A 22,708-nucleotide genomic window follows, 5' to 3' on the forward strand; every position below is an offset into this window, starting at 1 on the left:
CCCCCCCCCCCCGCCCCGGGGCCTGGAAGCGGCCGGGCTACCCTTAGGGACGGAGCAGGGTTGGAAAGACTCGGTCTGTGGGAGGGGTGGGCTCACGGGAACAGGGGGAGCGCGGGGACCGGGGATGAAGGCGTGGGACCCGGTGGCGCTGGCCGGTGGTGACACCCACGAGCCGGAGTGCCGGAACCCGGGAGCGGGAACAGGGGGCGCGCGCGCGCCCGGGGCGGGGCCCGCCGCCAGGCTCCTCCTCCGTGGCTGGTCCGGCGGCGGCGTCTCCCGCCATCGCGTAGGTCCCAGGAGGAGGAGGAAACGCGGGGGCCGGGCGGCTCCCGGGTGCAGCAGCGCCGCTGCCCGCATGGAGCCCAACGTGCGCTTCTGGATCACGGAACGCCAAGTACGGCCCGGGCCGCGGGCTGGGGGCGGGGAGGGCGTGCCGCGCCGCGGGGAGTCGCCGGCTGGCCCAGGTGACCTTGGGCAGGCCACGTGGTCGCACCACTCGCCTTTCCTTAGACCCCAGTAAGGGACGGAGGGGAAACCCAAGCTTGCCGGATGCCGGCGGCCACAGTTGTTACTGTGTGTCACCCCTGCCCCAGGCCTGGCTAGGGAGGGTCGCCACAAGGTCACCCTCAGATCGCCCTGAGAAGCAGTGCCCCCTCGCAAGTCTGTGCACTCTGCTGCCTAGGCTGTTGCTGAGCATCAGGTTGGAGAGGAAGAGGTCCCAGGAGGCCCCAGCCTCCCCACCTCGGTACGCTCAGCCAGTCAGAGAGCGAGACTTCTGGGCTGTGGGAAGCCTGGGTGGACCGGAAGTAACACAGACCCCGCCTCCAGGCCGTGTCTATAGAAATATGATGGGAGTCACACAGGCAATTTACAATTTTCTAGTAGCCGCATTAAAAAAGGTAAAAAGAAACAGCTGAAATTAATTTATAATAATAAATTGTATTTAGCCTCATACAAAATATTAACATTTATATTAACATTTCAACATGTAATCAATATAAAAAATTATTAGTATTTTACATCCTTTTGTTGTACGAAGTCTCCAGAATCCGGTGTGTAGTTTACACATGGGGCCCGTCGATGTGGCCTGGCCACATTTCCCGGGCTCCATAGCCACATGTGGCTAACGGGACAGCACAATGCTAGGGTGTTCTCTTACGTGAAGTAGGGCCTAGCCTGGTTTTTTGAGGTGGTGAAGTTGAGAAGGGACAGGGAGCTCCAGCAGCCTCAGCAGAGCCGAGCCTCAAAGCTAGAACCGCTGCAAACTTTGGGGGTTTTTTGAAGCAAACCATGCCTTCTTTCTCCACATGGGAACCAAGCTGCCTTTATGGAGGCCTCGCTGGGGTGTCGGGTTGCTTATGACTGGAGTTAAGCCTTGCACCAACCCTAAGAGGTGAGAAACAGATTCTGAGACCTTTCTGGGTTGTTGCTTTAAGGTCATATGTGCGAAATGAACGTAGACCCATTTGAGCCCTAAGTGTAGGCTTTTAAACCTCAAAAGCAATTTGATGTTGGAGTGGTTAAGAGGACAGGCTACTGAGTCATTTCCTGGCTGAGTTTCCTTGAATACCTTCTTGAGCCCTTCTAAGCCTCAGTTTCCTTACCTGTAAAATGGGGATGTTGTAAGGATTCCAGGAGATGCTGTAGGTAGAAGGCAGATCACAGTACAGGGCCCTCTTAGGGTCTAAAAGAAATGTTACCCGTTATTATTACCATAAATCTTGGTTTTTCTGCTGCCGTTAACCTCTCTGGCGCTTTTCCCCCTCTTAAGTCTTTTGTTCAAAGATTTCTTCAGTGGATGGAATTATTGGATCCTACAAATCTGGTCCTTTCAATTGTAAGTATTTTCTTGTTTTCAGAGATAGTGAATTTCACATTTTATTCTGAAACATGATGACTGTGTGTCCCTTTGGAAAGCAGTTGAAATAACAGAATCCATAAATATTATCATGTTTGTATTCCTTCCGACTGAGCTTGTTAGATTGGAAGGGTGATACATAAAAGCAGACATCCATTTAACAGGTGACACCAAGCCCCAGGCCAGGTGCTGATGGTTCAAAGGGGATCAGAACCCCCCTGATAATGGAAGACACACTGGCAAAGCTAGTCACAGACTTTGACCTAGAGCTCTAGGGGTGGGAGTACCAGGAGTCAGCAACAGAGGAAACGCCTCCCTCTGTCCGGGGCGGGAGGAGTGTTGAGGGAAGGCGGAGAGGGAGCGGGGACTAGTACCTCCTTTTATTGCTCTTTGCTTTATTGCACTTCACAGATACTGCATTTTTTACAAGACCCTCCACCAGCAAAAAGATTACGGCTTGCTGAAGGCTTGGATGGTGGTTAGCAGTTTTTAGCAATAAAATGTTTTGTTTTGGTTTTTTTTGAGGAAGATTAGCCCTGAGCTAACATCTGCTGCCAATCCTCCTCTGTTTGCTGAGGAAGACTGGCCCTGAGCTAACATCCATGCTCATCTTCCTCTACTTTATACGAGGGACGCCTACCACAGTATGGTGTGCCAAGCAGTGCCATGTCCGCACCCAGGATCTGAACCGGCGAACCCCGGGCCACCGGAGCGGAATGTGCGCACTTAACCGCTGTGCCACCAGGCTGGCCCTAAAATGTTTTGTAATTAAGGTGCATGCATTCTTTTTTAGACATAATGCTATTGCATACTTAATAGACTACAGTATAGTGTAAACATAAATTTTTATATGCACTGAGAAACCAAAAAATTCGTGTGAGTCACTATATTGCAGTGGTCTGGAACCAAACCTGCAGTATCTCAGAGGTATACCTGTGTACGCAAAGTCCTGGATGGAGAGCAGGTTGCCCAGTCACTGGAGCTTTTCAAGGGGGGAACCAGGCAGTTCCTGGGGTTTGTTTTTGTTTTTTTTTTTCAGGAAGATTAGCCCTGAGCTAACTGCTGCCAATTCTCCTCTTTTTGCTGAGGAAGACTGGCCCTGAGCTAACATCCATGCCCATCTTCCTCTACTTTATATGTGGGACGCCTACCACAGCATGGCTTGCCAAGCGGCGCCATGTCCACACCCAGGATCTGAACCGGCGAACCCTGGGCCGCCAAAGCAGAACGTGGGCACCTAACTGCTGCGCCACTGGGCCGACCCCAGGCAGTTCCTGAAAGGCGTTCGGTGCCATGTGGACGAGAAGGGTTTGCGCTCAGCTGACAGGGCCAGTGGTGAGGTTATTGTTTCAGAGGGTGTCTTTGCTGGCCAAGTGGCGAGTAACCAGAGGGGACCAGACTGTAGGCAAGGTGATCAGTTCAGGGAATGCTTAACTGTCCAAGTGAAAGATGAGGGTTTGAACCAGGTGTGGCTGAGGGAGGAAGAGGAGGAGATGCCCTGTCACCTGCAATGATCCTCAGGGCCAGAGCCAAAGGGACACTCCCATCCTTGTGCTCAAGGCCTTCCACACAGCCTTGTTCACAGTAGAGAGAAACAAGAAACAATCTGAGTGCCCATCAGCAGGGAAATAGATAAATAGTGTGTGGTATGTTCATACAGCAGAATACTGATTAGCTGTTAAAAGTGATGATCCAGGGGCCAGCTGGGTGGTGCAGCGGTTAAGTTCGCACATTCAGCTTCTCGGCGGCCTGGGGTTTGCCAGTTCAGATCCAGGGTGCGGACATGGCACTGCTCGTCAAGCCATGCTGTGGTAGGTGTCCCACATATAAAGTAGAGGAAGATGGGCATGGATGTTAGCTCAGGGCCAGTCTTCCTCAGCAAAAAGAGGAGGATTCGCAGCAGTTAGCTCAGGGCTAATCTTCCTCAAAAAAAAAAAAAGTGATCTAGTTATCAACATATGATATTAAGTGGAAACATGCGATATTTATGATAAGTGGAAAAACATCTGTGACGTTTAGTGGAAAAGGAAGATGCATAAATACAGCATTTATGCAAATTACAACATAAAAAACCAATACTACATATTTGTTTATGGACATATGTATTCGTGTATGTATAAATATTAAAAAAGGGACTGGAAATTTATACCTTGAACTCATAACAGTGTTTCCCTCTGATAGGATGGGGAGGGAAATGAGACTGGGGTTGGTGGCTCTTTTTGGAAAAAAATTGAGAAGCACATATAACTGAATGTTTACTGTTGTTAACTCTGGGTGAGGGGATTATGAGCGTGTAATCATTCTTTGTATTTTCTATATTTCATTTTTTTTCTCAAATTAAATAGAAAAGAAGAGAGGAAATAAGGCTGAACTGACTAGATGTGGGGGTGAGTGGGAGAGCAGGGACTTGCAGGTTTCTGACTGGCACAGCCAGGCGGATGGTGTATGGTTCACTGAGACAGTGGACATCAGAGAGGAATGGGGACAGATGGCAGCACCAGTGGGCAAGCTGCTGGATCTAAGAAGCCGGGGGTCTAAATCTGAATGACACACGGGACTGTCCTAACGGAGACCCAGAGTAGAGAGTCTTGGCTACATGTTGCATTGAAATCAGGTGACAATGAGCATGTGATTCCTGTATCTGGACCAGTCTGAACGATGTTGAGATCATGGCTTGATTTCTTTATATCTGATTATAGGAAAAAATAGAAAAATCGAGGCAACTATTGTTAACAAATCAAGATGCATCCAGACATGACGTGGAGGACCAAAGGGTATGTGTGCCCGCGTGTGCCTGGGTCAAGGCTGGGCGCGGTGCCTTCAGGTGATTCTGCTTGCGTGATCTGAAATCAAGTGGAATTTTGTCATTGTAAACACTGCCCAGGGGATCTGCTTTTCAAAACTGGGTTAGTTTTTTTTAGGAAGATTAGCCCTGAGCTAACATTTGCTACCAATCCTCCTCTTTTTGCTGAGGAAGACTGGCCCTGAGCTAACATCCGTGCCCATCTTCCTCTACTTTCTGTGTGGGATGCCTCCCACAGCATGGCGTGCCAAGCGGTGCCGTGTCTGCACCCAGGATCTGAACCGGCGAACCCCAGGCCGCCGAAACGGAACGTGCACACTTAACTGCTGCACCACCGGCCAGCCCCTGGGTTAGTTTTTGAAATGTGTTAGAATTCCTTCTCATAAACCAGATTAGTATTAGATGCTAGTAGGAGAAACTACTATTAAGGAGAAAAAAGCATGGGGTTCCTCCTATGCAATGGGTATGAGGGAGGATCCTCCATAGCCGATTCCTTGAACCCCCTGGCAAAGTCTAGAATCCAGGCAGGCCTCCGAAGTCAGAATCTATCTCCCATTCGAGGCAGCATTCTGGGGTAGGGTTGCAACCTGCCCAAAGACCCAAACCAAGTACTTGTTATCTGTCTTGCATGTGTGGGGCTTTCTGGAGGCCAAACATCAGTCCCATGCAGCAGCCTGGGGAAAGCTCGTACAGTTAACTTGATTTTTCTGAAAACTTCTCCGGGGCCTTTGGGCTGACAGCCTGGCTTTGTTGCAAGTGACTTGGCTCACGCCGTGGTTTGTGGTCTGCACACAGCCTCTCTGCTCTGAGCCAGCGGCAGGCCAGATCCAGGACTCACCTGAGGGGCAGGGCGGGTGTCGGCCTCGAGTTCTCTCCAAAGTCAGAGACTGAGGACTTTTTCATGTTCTGGTTGTTTACTTTATGTGGATCATCTCTTTGCTGGTTAGTTCATTTGTTCGTTTGATTCATTTGATTCTATTTCGATTTGTTCTGTCCACGTGATAGAGAACAGTTCTGGCCATCACTGAAAGGCAGAGCAAGGCAGCTCCAGAAATGGCAACGGAGAGGAGATTTCGTTCGCTGCCACACCACCTTCAAAAGCTATGGCTTTCTTTTTCTCTTTTTAGATACAAGAAGCTTGGAAGAGAAGTCTGGTAAGTTTCAGCCCCTTCCTGATTCTTAGTCTCCTAAAAGAACAAAACCAAAGGTCAGACTAACCTTTGTGTCTACCCTTCTGAAGTCCACCGTGCATCCTGACAGCAGCAAACTGATCCCCGTTCCTTTTCGACCTGCAGGTGAGTCGATTCTAATTTTCAGAAGTCGGTTGGGAAGACATGGTTTGGAACAGTTGCAAAACTCTGCCTGCCTTATTTTAATTTTTTTTTTTTTCCCTAGAAGGATTTCTGATGATGAGTCTTAAAAAGATTTAAAAAGAATGTTGGCAGGATCTGGGGTGGAAAGTGGAGAAGAGCAGGTTTGAGGCCCAGAGCTGTGTCCAGTCCTGTGGAAAGATCCGGGCTTTGGGAGTGGTGGGACAGGCCTGGGGGTGAATCCCGCCCTGCTCCATCATGTCCCAGCGAACAGAGCCAATTATTTCACTGATGGTTCCTAGGTGCTAGAATTAGGCATTCCATTTGGTATTCTCTCTCTTGTATCTTAACTACAATGAGGGGAATAAAATCCATGATCGTATAGGGTCCTTCCAAATATCAAATTCTCTCTATATTATAAACAGGAAACTGGTAACAACATAAATATCCAACAATTCAGACTCTAGTTAAATAATTCATTAAAAAAAGTGAGGTAGGGGCTGGACCCGTGGCGTAGTGGTTCAGTTCAGTGTGCTCTGCTTTGGCGGCCCGGGTTCTCAGGTTCGGATCTCGGGGGCAGACCTATACCACTTGTCACCAAAAAAAAATCTTCCTGACCAAAAAAAAAAGCAGTGTAGTAAATCCTTCATGCTAATATGAGTGAATGATCTCCAGGAACTAGTATTAAGGAGAAAAAAAATGAAATACTAACAGTGTATAGTGATCCTATATGTATAGAGAAGTGCTGTGTGTTTACGAGAGCGAGAGAGAGAGTGAGAATTTTCATATGTCCTGATAGATGTTGTGAAAGAAAAATACTCTTATTTCTCTTCTTCACACTCTCCTCTTAATACTTCACTTCTGATGCCCGATGAATGGGTGTTTCCCACACCCATCAATTCTGTGACACCAGCTGGGAGTCCTACAATTTTTACTTGGTTCTGACGCGTCTACCTGGAGTTAGCATGAGATTTCACAGGTTAAGGGCTCAGGCCCACAAGACTGCCCCCACCTCACACGCCAGTCCCAAGTGCAGGTTGTCCCCAGTGCTTCTGACCAACCTGCTGTAAACTAGAGTTCCCGTGACCCTGTCCTTGGGTTCAATTAATTCACTAGAACAGCTCACAGAGCTCAGGAGAACAAGTTTACTTACCAGATAATACAGATTATATTATGAAAGGGTACCACTCCGGAACAGCCAGGTGGAAGAGATGAATAGGGCAAGGTATGGGGGACGGGGTGTGGAGCTTCCTGCCCTCTTCAGGTGCGCCGCCCTCCCAGCACCTACAGTGCCCTGCAAGCCAGAAGCTCTCCAGACCATGCCAGTTAGTATTTATAAGTGGAGGCTTTTTTTTTTTGAGGAAGATTAGCCCTGAGCTAACATCTGCCAATCCTCCTCTTTTTGCTGAGGAAGACTGGCCCTGAGCTAACAGCTTGCCCATCTTCCTCTACTTTCTGTGTGGGACGCCTACCACAGCATGGCTTGCCAAGTGGTACCATGTCTGCACCCGGGATCCAAACCGGCGAACCCCAGGCTACGGAAGCAGAATGTGCAAACTTAACCGCTGCGCCACCGGGCCGGCCCAAAGTGGAGGTTTTATTAATACACATGGCTGATTAAATCATTGACTATTGGTGATTAGCCCACCCTCCAGCCCATCTCACCTCGGTTGGTCGTTTGGAGGTGGGGTGGGGGAGCTGAAAGTTCCAACCGCGTAATCACCTGGTTGGTTCCCCTGGCAACCAGCCCTTATCCTCAGGGGCTTTCTAAAAGTCACCTTATTATCTCAGGTGTGGTTGAAAGGGGCTTATTGTGAATAACCAAAGATACTCCTTTCAACATTATCACTCTTCTCAGTAAATTCCAAAGGTTTGGGGATCTCTGTGCTGGGAACAGGGACAAGGAGCAAATATATACAGTCATGCGTCACTTAGTGACAGGGATAGGTTCTGAGAAATGCCTGATTAGGCAATCTTGTGAGAACATCATGGAGTGCGCTTACACGAACCTGGATGGTCCAGCCCACTACACACCTAGGCTATATGGTACTAATCTTATGGGACCACTGTTGCATATACGGTCCGCCATTGACTAAAACGTCATTATGAGGCTCGTGACTGTATTTCTTATTATAAATCACGGTATCCCAGATGTATTCAATTCATGTGGAAGGATGAACAAGTAACTTGGAGCAAATGACCGCTTGCCTTCTGTAAGAAGGACCAGGAAGGCTGGAGGGAGCCTTGTCTGGTCCCTGTACTGTGCTGTTTTAAATTTATGCCATATATAGTTATTATTTTTGTTAGAAAAAAAAATGGTGCCCCCTTCCAGCCTCTCTCTGCCTCAGCAGCTGCAGTCACTGACCCTCTTCTCTTCTTTGCCAGCTTTCCTGCCTTTCACGGCGCCCATGGTGAGTAAGCTGCTACTCACCATTACGAAACCAGGAGTTTAGGAAGATGTCCACCTATCCCGTAACCTTGGCGGCAGTGTCCTCCGGCTCCCACCCCTGTCCCGTGACTGCCTGATAGATGATTATGGACCCCCACCTCTGACCCATGTCTTCTATTCATGTAGTCCCACCTCCCACTTATCCATTTGGGCACCTGGGCCTCTTGAAGGTCCAGAGTGTCACAAGGTCATCCTCTCTTTGAACACCTACTGTGTGCAAAGCACTCCCGAGGAGATGGGTGAATTAAGACCTGCTCCCTGCCACAAGCCCACGTAACTGTCCGTCACCTTCTCTCCCCAAGCCCTCTCCCAGTACAAGCCCTCACCTGGGACCTGGAGTTGTCTCCCAGCCAGGCCTTCCCACCTTGGCTCTTACAAGGTGCTCTGACAAAGTGACATTACTTCTCTGTCACTTCTTCCACATCTGCCCTGTGTGTGCGTCTGCTGGCAGGTGCATGCTTCTCAGCTGCCCCACTCCACTGCAGGTCTTGGAGACAGGGACCGCTGTGCTCCTGGGCTTGCCCGGTGCCCACTGGGTGCTCATTCAGCATCGCTTGCCCACTGACCAGTGGCCCCCCCGGGTCCACACCCTCCTCCCCTTGTCCCAGCTCCTGGGGGGCTCGGCTCTGCTTCTCCCCTGGGAGGTTCTTTGCTCCTACGAGCTCTCCCTCCCCCAAAACACTTATAACTCTACTTTATTTTTTTAAAGGTATTTTTGTCGCTGCTGTCAGTAAAAAATCTGAAGTCCATGATTTTACCTCAGGTAGCAATTATTTCTGTTTCATGGTTACTGAATTTTGTTGACTGGAACCAAAGTGTGACTTATTTGCCTGTCTTGCTGCAGGTTTCTTTCTATACCTACACCACGGCGTTCAACATCATCAACGGAAATGCAAGTTACGTGAGTATTGCGAGGCCTGGAGGGTCCGCAGTTTCATATCTGAAGTTTTTCTTTGTTTAATTGTCCTTACTGGGTAAAACTGTGGCATTTGCTAAATATGTACTTTTGCTTTTCCTTAGAATCGGCAGCCGTATGAGAGTATATTACTAGGAACAGGAGTAATTGCTTCTTCAACCTTTTTTGGAGTAGGTATTTTAAAAATCTGTTGACTCTTTTTCGTTCCTCAGAATCAAAAAAACTTCATTCTGGGGCCGGCCTCATGGCCGACTGGTTAAGTTCACGCTCTCCACTTCGTCAGCCCAGGGTTTCACTGGTTCAGATCCCGGGTGCCGACATGGCACTGCTCATCAGGCCACGCTGAGGCGGCGTCCCACATGCCACAACCAGAGGTGCTCACAGCTGGAATATACGACTATGTACTAGGGGGGCTTTGCGGAGGAGACGGAGGCAAAAAAAAAGATTGGCAACAGATGTTAGCTCAGGGCCAATCTTTAAAAAAAAAAAAAAACTTTATTCTGATTACAAATTTATGTTCCAACTTAAACAATTTAGAAAGTATGAATAAGACATAAAGAAGAAAATACAAGTCACCTGTAATCCTTTCGCCCCTCCCATAATCATGTGAATATTCCAAGTTTCTAGGCATGTGCTCAATACTATCTTCTTATAAAATAAATTTATGCTATAGAAATATACATTGTCTATATATGTATATATATTTGTACATACAAATATACAACTTGTACATTGCTTTGGATGTCAGGACATCCAAAATGTTAAAATGTAGATTTTAATTACATTTGTACATTAATTACATGTTAAAAAGGTAGATTTTAGAGTCAGGGAGGCCTGGCTCATCTGGCTCACAGCCTTGACGGCTCAGTGACTCTGGACGAGTTAGGTGCCCTCTCTGAGCCTCCGTGGCTTCCTCTGATGATCAGAGAAGGCACCACAGTGTTGCAAGAATTAAAGCCCTCACGGCGAGCACCTGCCGTGTCCCGCCATCCTGGGAGTGAGCTCGGTGCCAGCTCTCTGCTGTGGCGTCTGTGCAGCTGATTTTTGGTCCCGTTGATAATGATTTTTCTCTTTTATTTTCTAGTTACTCCCTCGTTTCCTCCAGTTGAGGTTTTCGCTGAATAACATCTTGACGAGAAAGGCCCTGCCCGTCGTCTTTCTCAGTAAGCAGGAAGCATGCGTCTCTGTCATCTTTGAGCCTTCCTCCATCTTCAGGGACACCCAGGTCCCTTGGCCACATCGTGGCTGATGATAGCCTCCATTTGCAGCTTGTCGGGACCCCCAGGCCCAGATTAAGTCTTTGGTTGAGGGGTGACGTTTTCTCTGTAGATAGTGCTTTAGTTGCCAAAGGATGAACACAAACTCGGAAACACAAATTACGTGTTAAAGACTATCGTACAAGCCTTCTGCATGTATTAGTTTACTTAATCCTGCAACAACTTATGGATAGGAAGTGTTATTCCCATTTATAGATGAGGAGACTGAGGCAGGGGGAGGTTAAGTTACTTTCCTGGGGTCACACTGGAAGAAGTGGTGGTGTAAGCGATTCCAGCCGGCGGGCTGACTCCAGAGGGAGCGGCAGAGGCGCTAACTCACCGTTTGCAGTTTGCCAGCCTGCAGATTCACTAGTTCACACTCCAAATTTGGGTTTGGGAATCGTAGCCATTTGAAGGGTTGGCAGAATGCTGTCAGTGGTAAATCTGTAAAATTATGTTACAGAAACCTGGTCAAATCAGCTTAAACAAAGATGGGGGCATATTTCAAGGATCCCAGGGTTTTTCCTGGAATCCTGTCAGGGAGCCGGGCTGGACTTTCAGGGGTGCTGCAACCTCGTGCTGACTTGGACTCAGGATCCAAGACCGAGTCGCCAGCCGTTCTGACCCCAGCTCCACAGCCCCAGGAGAGAGCTTGGTTCTCACATGTTAGCCACCCAGGGGGCAGGCAAGCACAGCCAGCAGGAAAGAGGCTTGACACCAGAAAAGATGTCCCTTCGCTGGACCAAAACTCATCCCTCTATTGTGTGTTCTCTTCTTTACATCCACAGCCCAGGTCAGTGCAGTGAATGTTATTGCATCCCGAAGCTTTGAGCCCTCGCGAGGGATTGAGGTCATGGACAAGGAAGGCAATGTCATAGGCTATTCCAGAAAAGCCGGGACAAAGGTAGGGGGACTCTATGGAGCCGTAGCCACTTGCCTTTTGGGTAAAGAGTTGAATTTTCTGTTTGAGAGCTGGTAACAAATTCATGTCTCCTTTCCACCTTTCCTATCCTGTCTTCCCTCATTATGCTGAGAGAGAGATTTTACATTTTGTATCCTGATGTTTCAAAGATGGCACGTTGGTCTGGGTTCTCCAGAGGAACAGAACCAATCAGAGATGGATAGATAGATAGATAGAGTATTGGCTCATGCAGTCATAGGGCTGGTAATTTGGTAATGTGGAGGGCAGACTGGCAAGCTGGAAACTCAGGAGCAGATGCTAAGTTTGAGGCAGAATTTCTTCTTTGGGAAATCTTAGATTTTGCTCTGCAGGCTTTCCAACTGGTGGAGATGCAACCCATACACACTATGGAGGGTAGTCTCCTTTATTTAAAGTCATATGATTGTAGATTTTAACCACATCTACAAAACAGCCCCATAGCAACACCTGGATTAGTGTTTGACTAAGTAACTGTGGACGATAGCCTAGCCAAGTTGACGCGTGAGACTGACCATTACAGATGGGCCTCCGCCAAATGCTAGGCCCCTCTCTGAGTGTGAGATCTTGTTCTGCAAGCCCAGCCTCTACCCTCCCAGTCTGCTCTGTACTCCTGGAAGTCAGTGGACACCCTCTCTGGGTTTAAGAGAAGCCCTTCCTCTCCACCTCACAGCAGATTTTCATATAGTCCTCATCTTTAAGGACCAATTTGCTGTCAAGGATGGCCTAAGGAAATCCAGGGCTCTGACCAGAGCTCTTCTAAAAGACCTTAGTTTTTAATAAGTTTTATCATTAAATAGTTTATTCTTTTGCTTAATTCAACACAGTGGCTTCCGTGTGCATTCAGTTCTAAGAACCTGGAATAGCCTATGGTAGTTTCATTTTGGGTGTGGACTTTTTAAAAAAAATATATTTTCAGCAGGTGAGATCTTTTTTGGTCTCTGAGAAGTGCTTTAGCTAAAGAATTGTCATGTGAGGCAGTTGTTTGCAAATGGCCTGAGGAGCAGCGTGGAACAGCCCCTGATTCAAAGCACAGGCTGTGCCGGCTTCTTGCAGGATCAGCGTTCAAGGGGACTCCCTGAGCCGGCTAGACATCCTTCTGCCCACATGTCGGTGGAGAAGGAGGTCAGAAAAGATGGGTTCTCACTCAGCCGGTAAATTCATCATTATTTGGCTCATGAAACATGTTACTCTAAACCCTGCCAGTGATTCACAAAGCTGAACTATAAACCATCGGATTCCTGCTACCATATTTCTACTGGACCATTTAGTAGCAAGTCTGAAAATGGTGTCCGCCTTTCTAAATGAATTATAGTAGGGACATGCTAATTACAAGTAACCAGGGGAGAAATTGCTGCCAGAAATAAAATACCTCCTTTTTGAAATGAAGGCTCTCTGCCTAAGGAACCACCCTAAAGGGATATTTTTAACAGCGTTATTGAGGCATAACTGACATACTATAAACGTCGCCCATTGTGAGGATATAGTTTGAATTTTAGTAAGTTGTAACAGTTGCGCAACCATCACCACAGTCCAATGTTAAAACATTTTCAGGGGCCGGCCCCGTGGCCAAGTGGTTAAGTTCGCATGCTCCACTGCAGGCGGCCCAGTGTTTTGTTGGTTCGAATCCTGGGCATGGACATGGCACTGCTCGTCAAACTATGCTGAGGCAGCGTCCCGCATGCCACAACTAGAAGGACCCACAACGAAGAATATACAACTATGTACTGGGGGGCATTGGGGAGAAAAAGGAAAAAATAAAATCTTTAAAAAAAAAAAAGAAACATTTTCAGGGGGCTGGCCCAGTGGCGCAGCGGTTAAGTGCGCATGTTCTGCTTCTCGGTGGCTTGGGGTTCGCCGGTTTGGATCCCGGGTGCGGACATGGCACCGCTTGGCAAAAGCCATGCTGTGGTAGGCGTCCCACATATAAAGTAGAGGAAGATGGGCACGGATGGGAGCTCAGGGCCAGTCTTCCTCAGCAAAAAGAGGAGGATTGGCGGTAGTTAGCTCAGGCCTAATCTTCCTCAAAAAACAAAAAAAATTTTCATCACCCTAAACATTTCCCTCCTGCCCTTTTACAGTCGCTTCCACCCCACAGCCCCAGGGAAATGCCCATCTGCTTTGTGTCTTCATAGTTCTGCCTTCTCTAGAAGTGTCTTATAAATGAATCATCCAGTAGTTTTTTGTGTCTGGCTTCTTCCACTTCCGAGGTCCATCCTCTGTGCCATCTATCAGTAGTTGGTTGCTTTTTATTGCTGAGCTGTATTCCATCGTATGGATGTACCATAGTTTTGCTGATCCACTCCCCAGGCGATGGGTATTTCGATTGAGTCCAGTTTCTGGCCGTCATGAATAATGCTGCTCTGAACATTCATGGGCAGCTCTTTGTGTGGACATGTGTTTGCGTTTCTCTTCAACTCAGCGTTAACTGCAGGGCGTTAGCGTTGCTGTGAATTATTCATGCAGCTGGAGAGAAGAGTGAGAGCACAGGTTGCCTCCACACGGTGTTCCTCAGCACCTCCGGCCTGCCAGGCTCTGTGCCAGGCACTGAGGCCCAAACCCTCAGCAGTCAGAGTCCCTTCTCTCCAGGAACGCTCAGCCTCCCGTCGCGGAGGCAGCCTCAGGCCCTGCTGGCTATCGAGATACCTAGACCCTCTCACCAGGAGAAAGTTCGTTTTTTGCAGGAAGGCCCATTTAGGGTAAAAGAAAGGTTTGATGGTCTCCTTTAAAAAAAAAAAGTTTATCTTTCTCTTAAGAATGAAGTGTCTGCAACTGTGCGTAAGCATGAGCATTCTTTTATCGTTTCCCTGTCACCGAAAGGTTTATTTTCTTTGGCTAAAATTTCAGAAACTGCGTAACCAGCAATATCTGATTGTAATAGGGCACCTTTGATCAGATTTCAGGAGCCTGGTCCATGTTGTTTTCTCTTGACTGGGCTTGTAAGCCACCCAGTCGCAAATGGTAACGCTTCCTCGTGACAATGTCTGGTTTGGAATGTCTTCCCCTGGCACACAAGACAGACAGGGAGAGGCTGGCCTCACCCCACTGACGCTGAAACACAGCACACTCAGCAGCCACTTTTCTCTTCCTGAAGTCAAGCAATTTTATTTAACATTCCTGAAAGTTTATTTTATTATTTTATTTATTTATTTTTTTTGAGGAAGACTGGCCCTGAGCTAACATCCATGCCCATCTTCCTCTACTTTATATGTGGGATCCCTGCCATAGCATGGTTGCCAAGCGGTGCCATGTCCACACGCAGGATCTGAACCAGCGAACCCCGGGCCGCCAAAGCGGAATGTGTGCACTTAACCGCTGCACCACCGGGCTGGCCCCTGAAAGTTGATTTTAAGAGCTGCCCTCCGTGGTTCCCTCTGTCCTCGTAGGGGAGAGGCATTCCCTGCAGGCGATCTGATGGGCTGAGCGTTAGCGTGAGAAGGAGAGAGCAGGGCTGCCAGGCTCAGGAGAGGAGTCTGGAAGGTAGGCTGTAGCCATGTCAGGGGACGCTGGAAGTGGAAGGAATGGAGTTAGGGGGAGGGAATGGTGGAGCGTGTCTGTCCTTCCTGTGAGAGCAGTGCTGTTTGTGAAGCTGTGTCTTACCCAGGGGTTGGATTCTGAAGTTGACTTGCAAGTGTCATCTACAATCAAAATTTTCCTTGCAAGTCTCTTACATTGCCCTTGAGGACACATGATTTTGTGCGTATGTTTAAATGTTCAATATGGAGAGTAATGTATGTTATAGAAAAGATGACAAAATGTTACAAACTCTACATACGCGTTTGTACAAAATAAAATTTTATAGCACGCTTTTAATTATACAAGCAAAAGATGGATGCGTACGGGTGGACTGGGGCATGTTATGTGTGGGTGTGATGCCGCGCCAGTGCACGTGGAGCTGGGTTCTTGGAGGATTCCTCCATTGGAAGGGGTAGGAAGAACTGAGGAGCTGTTCAGGATAGGGAGGCCAGTGGCAGGGTCCTAGATTGAAAGGAAAACGTGGCATTGTCCTTAGTCGTAAATCCAGCATTTCCACCAAGGGGATTTCCATTTGATTCTAAGCAAAGATATGTCTATAAGCTGCCTTTGCTTGTACTTCGTGAGTATTTTGTTTGGGATGGTTGATGGACTGATGGAGACCATTGTGGAGTCAGGGGGAGGTAAATCGTGTTTCCAGTTGGTCCCAGCACCTACCCCAGCCATCTTCCATACTTGTGCATGTCCTCCACCTCTTTCCACATGCATTATTTTTCTCAGTGAGAAAGGAGAGTTGCTGTTTGCTTGTCTCTGTCGTGAGTTGCAGGATCCCTGGAAACCATCTTCCTCCATGTGCTAAGCGGCTTTCTTTTATTTCCACTAGGCTGTGAAGGATACAGCCACATCCAGAGCAGTGCTGTTTGGGACCTCAGCTTTTATCCCCGAAGTCTTCTCCTATTTTTTTAAAAGGTAAGAGGTACACTCATCTCCCTGGGGAGGAATAAATATTTTGATAGTCAACATCCTTATAAAACTTGTCAAATCCTGACCTTGGTGGGAGGGGCAGGAAGAAGTCGCTTCAGTAATCTTCCTGCTAAACTCTCTTCCTCACAGTTAAGACGGCAGGATTGACTCGGGGCTGGCATGGAAATCCGGGTGTGCTTATTCCAGCAAACCTGGAAGGCTCCAGGCCCTGTCCTCGTCAGCTCTGTGTTCTTGGGCACGTCCCAGCACCTGCTGAGGCAGGTTTCTGCCCTTCTAGAATGATGAGTTTGGGTGATCTGCAGGTTCTCCCAGCTCGGAGGTGCTGTGAATATCGCTCAAGCCTCTTTCCCCTTCACGCCAGGCACGTGTTAAATGAGCTTAAGAGGCCCAGGATCAGTAGACCGTCATCCCTTTTGAGAAGAAGAGATGGCCTGTGCGGAGGAGGGCCCGGGGATCAGCCAGTATGAGAAGCGCACTTGCAGTAGCTTAGATGGAAGGGAGATGTGCTGGTTTCATTACCGGGTCCAGGCAGGGAGCGTTGCCTGTGGCGGCTGAGCAGGAGCTCCAGGGCAGAGACAGCCCTCTCTTCTCCTTCATGGGTGTCAGCTTCCTTCTCTCCTGCCACACATTGGCTTCTCCTGACACCTCCCAGCTCGTCTCCTCACAGGGTCCTGATGAGAAATAGCCACGCAGCAAGCCCCTCCCCATCCCAGGGGAGGCAAAGACCGTCTTCCACTCAGTTCAGAAACTCCTAGGGAGGGATTCTACTGGCCCAGGTGGGGTCTCCTGCCTGCTGCTGACCAGTCCACTCTGTCCAGCGTGGGGAGCTGGGAAGCCTCTGCTAGGACCACATAAGGAGCACGTTTTCAGGAAGTAGCTGCATCCTGCGCCAAGCCAACTGTTACTTCCCATGTCGATCCAGCTGGATGGGTGTGGAGACTTCTCGGTCAGGGTCTTCCTGAACCACTCTGGCTGGCCTCAGAGCTGGGGCTGCTGGGAAAGCTGGGGCCCTCTGGTCTGCCTCTTGAGGCCTATGTAATGGCGCCAGCTGCATGGTGGGGAGATATGGTCCTCATTTCCCAGAGGGTCTTGGGGTGCCCAGAAGGACCGTGTGCCATCCCACAGCCATGACAGTATCCAAGCTGGAGTGACTTCAGTCTCTCCCCTGACTCACCTGCTCCCTTTTGCATCTGAAAAAATCCAAGGCTCAGAGGGGAAAGTGACTTGCCCGAGAGCACATGGTCAGTCAGTGGCAGAGCCCCAACCGAACCCCATAACCCTGGGTCTCTGACTCCAGGCTGAGAGTCTTTGCATCTTCCCACACTGTCTCTTGCACTCTTAAAGGTCAGGGTCAGAATGTCACATGTGTGTCAGCACTGCCCAGGTGGAGAGTACGGGCTCTAGTATCTGACCTCTCACTTTTGAGCTGGGGGATTTTGGACAAGGGACTGAGCTGGTCAGTGGCTGTATTCTCTTGTTTGTATAAAGGAGGTGATGGTAACACAAGCCTCATAGGGGTTTTGGAGGATCAAAAGAGCAAATGGGGGGCCGGCCCTGTGGTTGAGTGGTTAAATTCACACTCCCCACTTCAGCTGCCCAGGGTTTTGCCGGTTCAGATCCTGGGTGCAGACATGGCACCACTCGTTAGGCCACGCTGAGGTGGTGTCCCACATGCCACAGCTAGAAGCACCCACAACTAAAAAAAATATATATATACAACTATGTACTGGGGGGATTTGGGGAGAAAAAGCAGAACAACAACAAAGAAAGATTGGCAACAGTTGTTAGCTCAGGTGCCAATCTTTTAAAAAAAAAAAGAGCAAATGGGTGTGAAATGCTTAACCCTGGGCCTGCCACGTAGCAAGTGCTCTGTCATGAGCTGCTAGTGTTTCCACTTCTCTGGGTGAGTGGGAACCAGGCGTGGGCCTATAGCTGCATGCGAGACAATGGCCACCATTGGAGTGGAGGGCCAGCCTCTAAACAAAGCTCTGTCCCCTTGTCTCTTACAGGACCCAGTTTTTCCAGCAGTATCCATGGTCACTGTGGACCTTAAAGCTGTCTTGTACCATCTTGGTGATGGGGCTCATGGTGCCAGTCTCCTTTAGTATATTCCCGCAAACCGGACAGGTAAGCGCTCCCTTCTTTTCTCAAAAATATAACTTTATCCCCTCTCATGATAAGAGTAAAAGAGATTATTCTCCTTCTAAAAAAATCTGCAAAGTTTAGAAAAGTATAAAACAAAACAACATTATTTACATATAATCCCATCGCCCAGCTCGCTTGTGCAGTCTTGGATTCTATTTTTTTTTAACAGTGTCTGGAAAGTGTTTTTCTGGGGCATGAAAAAAAAACGCTTGCGATATTTTAAGTATTCCATAATATTCTATGGTGATGTCCCATCCGATGGACCTTTGTGCAGTAATGGAAATGTTCTGTATCTGTGCTGTCCACTGTGGAAGCCACTAGCCACGTGTGGCTGTTGAGTGCTTGAAATGTGGCCATCGTGACTGAGGAACTGAATTCTAAGTTAAATTCAATTTAGTTTTAACTTAAGTACTCACATGAGGCGAGTGGGTGCGGTACTGGACGGCGCCGTTCTGTAGGCTGGGATATTTTATAATTTATGATGAGGCAGACGCCCTGGGTTCAGATTCCCAGCTCCTCCCTGACCTTGGTCAATTCGCTGAAACCCTCTGAGGCTCAGGTTCTGTCTCTGTTAAAGAGAGATGAAGATAATCGTATCTGCAAAAGGGCGTTGCTGGTGTCAAGGACGTGATTGATGTAGTAGATATTAGCAATTTCTGGCAGTTCTTGGCTGAAAATTTCAAATGCTTGTTTCTGTCACTAAGGTTAAAAATCCTTCATGTCCTCAAAAGCATTGGTATTTGTGGAGTGATCTTGTTGAGAACCTAAATTCTCTGTTTAGGTTTATAAAATGATTAATTCAGGCAACGTTACCAGCACCTAACATAGAAGTTTTAAAGTTATTTAGATAATGGCTATACTCTCAATGGGGGCCATAAAGGGCGGGGAAGGAGGGGTGGACAGCATCTCATTCAAATAAATTTTAGAAGAAAAAAATATTTTTAATCCTCACAGGCCTACTTATTAGAACACAGTTTGTTACGTTAAGATTGCAGTAAATGTGAATCCTTTTGCCAGTAATTCCTTCCCATTGCATTGGTGCTCTGAGAGTGAAGCGAGTGGCTTATCTCTAGGTTGGATCATTGACGTCTTTAAATCTTGTGGGGATTTCCCACCACCGTGATCTGGGCTCTCGTATTCATTCCACAAACACTGACTGTGGGCGTGCCCTGGCGGATGGACACTAGGTGCTGGGGTCAGCGGTGAGTGAGTTAACAGGGTCCCAGCCTTGAGTTGTGGTCGAGGCTGAGCAGTTGTGAAAAAGCAGTGACACGTGGCCACCACAGGCTTTGAGAGGGGAAGTGGGGGGTGGGGGAGCCCCAGAGCCCAGCTGAGCATGGAGCAGGGGTCTTCGGGAGATCCAAGCAAAGGAAAGGCCTCCCTTTCCAGTTTGTCTCGTATGGATTTGTCATTCTGGGGATTGGGTTCGTTTTCTTGTGTCAGGAGTAACTTGGTTCCTTACTCTGTAGTATCATTTTGGTCCTCAGCTAGTGGCCTCTTTGTGTTGGGGTCGTTGCGGGTGTGAGGTTGCGTATCTTCTGGAGAGGCTGGATCCAGGATAGCCTGTCGGTGGTCAGGATGAGAGGCGGCCCTCTCCCCCTTCACCACTACTATTCTCTGTTCCCCACTACAGGCCAATGCCACTCACTGGCCTTCTTGAGTCAGACAGCCACTGGGGCTGAACGGACGTGCTTGGGTCCTCCGGCCAGCAAGGAGAGACTCCCACACTAGAGGCCACTGGAGATGCGGTGGGATTGCAGTGGGATTGCGGTGGAACAAAGACCCGCACAGGGGCGGTGTGGGCACAACAGGGGCAGCGTCAGCATGGCCGGGATGGGGGCAGTGGCGGGGATGTGCCGGGGAAGGGCAGTGTAGGCAAAGGGAACAGCCTGTACACAGGCATGCAGGTTTGCTCTGGCACGGCCCACCTGGGACACTCCGAGTGGTCCAGATGGCTGGAGTGTGAGAGAGGGGAAGCTACAGGGTATTCTCACTTCTAACCAGTACGGTTTCTGTTTATCCAGCACCTTCTGTGTCCTGGGCCCTGTGTCAGGCAGTCAGTTTCTTGTCTTCAAAACAACTCTGCAGGGTAGTCTTTCCCCTTTTACAGATGAAGCACCTGAGACTCGGGGGAAATTCCCCTGTAGGTTGCTCAGCTCTGGAGTGGCACGGCGAGGGGTGCCGGGCTCGAGCCGGTGAAGGACCTCACAAGCCCCTCAAGGTCGCAGAACTTGATTGTGGAGGCAGTGAGGCAAGTGTGTCTAGGGGGAGTGGCTGAGGTTGTAGTTTAGAGATACCACGCTCTGGATCCTTCACTGTGGGTGAGGCGGTCCTGGAGGCTGGGAGCATTGGGAGGTTATGGGAATATGCTGGCTGGAGGTGCTGGGGGCTCAGAGAAGGTCAGCGGTCGTTGGTTAGACAGAAATCCTTGAATTGGACAAGTTGAGAACTTGTGAGCATTCAGATTGGTGGTAAAAGTGATGAAGAAAAAGGGATCCAGGGGCCACCCAGATTTCTGGCTCAGGCCTGATGCCAGTGGCCGGGATGGAGAACCCCAGAAGGAAGGCTCAGTAGGATTCTGTTTGATTGTAACTGAGATCCAAAATAGCAGTGCCTTGAACAAAGTGGAAGTTTATTTCTCATTCACATAAGGTCCAGCTGACGCAGCTGTGTCTCTCGGACTCCTCCAGGACTGGATTCCTTCCAGCTTGGCATGCCAGCATCCGTAGGGTTTAGCCCTCATCCTCAGGGTCCGGGATGGCACCATTCTCATTCCACGTGGCCACGTGGCACTGTGGCCAGAGCTTAGTCATGTGGCCGGGCCTCACTGCGTGGGAGGCTGGGGAGTGAGGTCTTTATTCTGGACCTATTGAAATCCCGCTGCTGTGGAAGAAGAGCACAGATACTGGGGGCAGATGGCAGTCTCTGCCACAGGCTTTTGTGGGAAGGAAAATGTGTCACATATGGAAACAACTGTCACGTGATAGAAAGTAAACATGACTGAAAGGCTATGGGAAGATAGGGAAAGAAGAGAATTGCCAGCTGATCCAGGAAGCCTGCCTGGAAGAGGTAGCCTTTGGAAATGGATGAATCTGAACTGGCAGAGTTGGGGAAGGGAAGAGGGCATTCCCAGTGGAGGGTGCAGGAGGGCTGAGGAGTCCATCGTGCCCAAGTACATGTGGCTGACTGTGACTGGTATGATGCTTGGGGCCAGGAGGCGGGGCCTGCAGTGCCAGGCTGAGGATGCAGGCTCTACTCTGAAGGCAGCAGGTGGGTCATGCAAGGCTTGAAGGGGGCAGGAGTCTCAGAGGCCAGAGTGGAGGCAGGAAATGGAGTCCATCTTCCCTCTGAAGCCTCCTCTCCCCACTGCGCCCCCGCCAGCAAGTCTTGGCATTTGCCGACCTTGAAAATACCCTGTTGGTCCAAGGCGGGTACTGGGGTGGCTGAATGGTGGTCCTGGGCCGGTGGTGGCCCCACCTCCCTGTCCTGCCTGGGTGGCCACCTCCACTTGCAGAGAGGGCCTGAGGCTGTGGGGGATTCGGCTAGGCGCCTGCCCAGGACGTCTCCTCAGACATACCACGGGCTGCAGCGCTTTCCACGTCTGGACCCTCAGCGACCTGGACAGGGCAGCTCCGTTTCCATCAGTTGCCTCCGCCTGCCAGTGTCAGCTAGCACAGCGGCTGCTAGACTAGAGATGTGGCCGGGTATTGGGGGTTATTGTTAATTTTGTTAGGTGTGATAATGGCATAGTAGTTATATGTCAAAGTTTTTATCATTTGGAATTTCATACTGAAGTGTTTGTAGGTGAAGTGCCACGTCTGGGAATTGCCTTAAAATACTCCAGTAAAAACAGCCCACAGCTGGGTATGGGAGGTGCTTGGTGAAGTCAGAGTGGCCGATAGTGAACGGTTAAAGCTGAGTGACGAATATGTGAGGGTTCATCATATCCTTTATGCATTTGTTTCTATTGGAAGTTTTCCGTAAGAAAATTTTTAAGAAGTTAGGTTTTTTGCTATAGATTAGACATCTTTGAAAAAGTTGGACTATGATACAGATGCTTTCTGAAAATGTTTTTTTAAACTTGGCTTCTAAGGCAAGAAAAGTTCGTAATATAAATATTAAGAATTTAACTTTTCTTTTCAGATACAGTGCAGTATGCTGGAGAAGGAAATTCAGTCTGCAACGCAAGAACCAGAGCTCTTCTATAACAGAGGGGTGTAGGGGGCAGTGGAAGGTGGATTTCTTTGGTTCCTGCTTGAAAACCCGCTTCACAAGGTTTCCGTTTCGAGAGCTCTGCCAGAGGCCTTCTGGACCCCGGGGGTGTCTGCACCCGCGGGACGGCGTCTACCTACCAGGACCATCTCGAGGCCGGCGTGCCTGGGATTGGGAAGCTGGATGAAAGAAGGAAATGGGAGGCTGTCCTGTCTAACTCACCCCACGGGGTTGCTCAGGGGATGGGTGGTGTATGATTCCATTTTCTATTTGCTCGTCAGCCTGTGAGAGGATTCTGTGAAATTACTAATAAACTTGTCTAAAGTTGAGTATTTGAAAAAATAAAGGAGAAGGGTCCCCCATG

The 22,708-nt window shown here is 49.0% G+C and overlaps 1 protein-coding gene across 4 annotated transcripts; it reads left to right on the forward strand.

Moving 5' to 3' along the window:
• Nucleotides 1-225: 225 nt before the first annotated feature.
• SFXN4 (sideroflexin 4) lies at nucleotides 226-22,673 on the forward strand. 4 transcript variants are annotated; one of them, XM_014733285.3, is made up of 15 exons: nucleotides 226-394; nucleotides 1,320-1,393; nucleotides 1,772-1,837; nucleotides 4,558-4,632; nucleotides 5,789-5,815; nucleotides 5,902-5,956; nucleotides 8,357-8,382; nucleotides 9,130-9,183; nucleotides 9,265-9,321; nucleotides 9,441-9,506; nucleotides 10,421-10,499; nucleotides 11,381-11,496; nucleotides 15,887-15,972; nucleotides 17,997-18,114; nucleotides 22,276-22,673. In XM_014733285.3, exons 3-15 carry the CDS (start codon nucleotides 1,799-1,801, stop codon nucleotides 22,351-22,353), a joined length of 876 nt encoding a protein of 291 aa, XP_014588771.1. In that variant the 5' UTR covers nucleotides 226-394; nucleotides 1,320-1,393; nucleotides 1,772-1,798; the 3' UTR covers nucleotides 22,354-22,673. The 4 variants fall into 4 exon arrangements, with proteins under 4 accessions (XP_014588771.1, XP_070116237.1, XP_001493791.1 ...); XM_070260136.1 differs by lacking the exon at nucleotides 4,558-4,632; XM_001493741.6 differs by lacking the exon at nucleotides 1,320-1,393 and having other exon boundaries at nucleotides 231-394.
• The last annotated feature ends 35 nt before the right edge of the window (nucleotides 22,674-22,708 follow it).

This window comes from Equus caballus, chromosome 1 (genome assembly GCF_041296265.1).
Source record: "Equus caballus isolate H_3958 breed thoroughbred chromosome 1, TB-T2T, whole genome shotgun sequence".
In the NCBI taxonomy this organism is placed as follows: Eukaryota; Metazoa; Chordata; class Mammalia; order Perissodactyla; family Equidae; genus Equus; species Equus caballus.

Excerpts from the sequence above, each read along its gene's own strand:
- SFXN4 (XM_001493741.6), top strand. The coding sequence starts at position 356 with ATGGAGCCCAACGTGCGCTTCTGGATCACGGAACGCCAA. Across the intron at positions 395-1,771 it reads TCTGGATCACGGAACGCCAA|TCTTTTGTTCAAAGATTTCT; the intron begins GTACGGCCCGGG and ends CCCCCTCTTAAG. Across the intron at positions 9,507-10,420 it reads CTTCTTCAACCTTTTTTGGA|TTACTCCCTCGTTTCCTCCA; the intron begins GTAGGTATTTTA and ends TTTATTTTCTAG.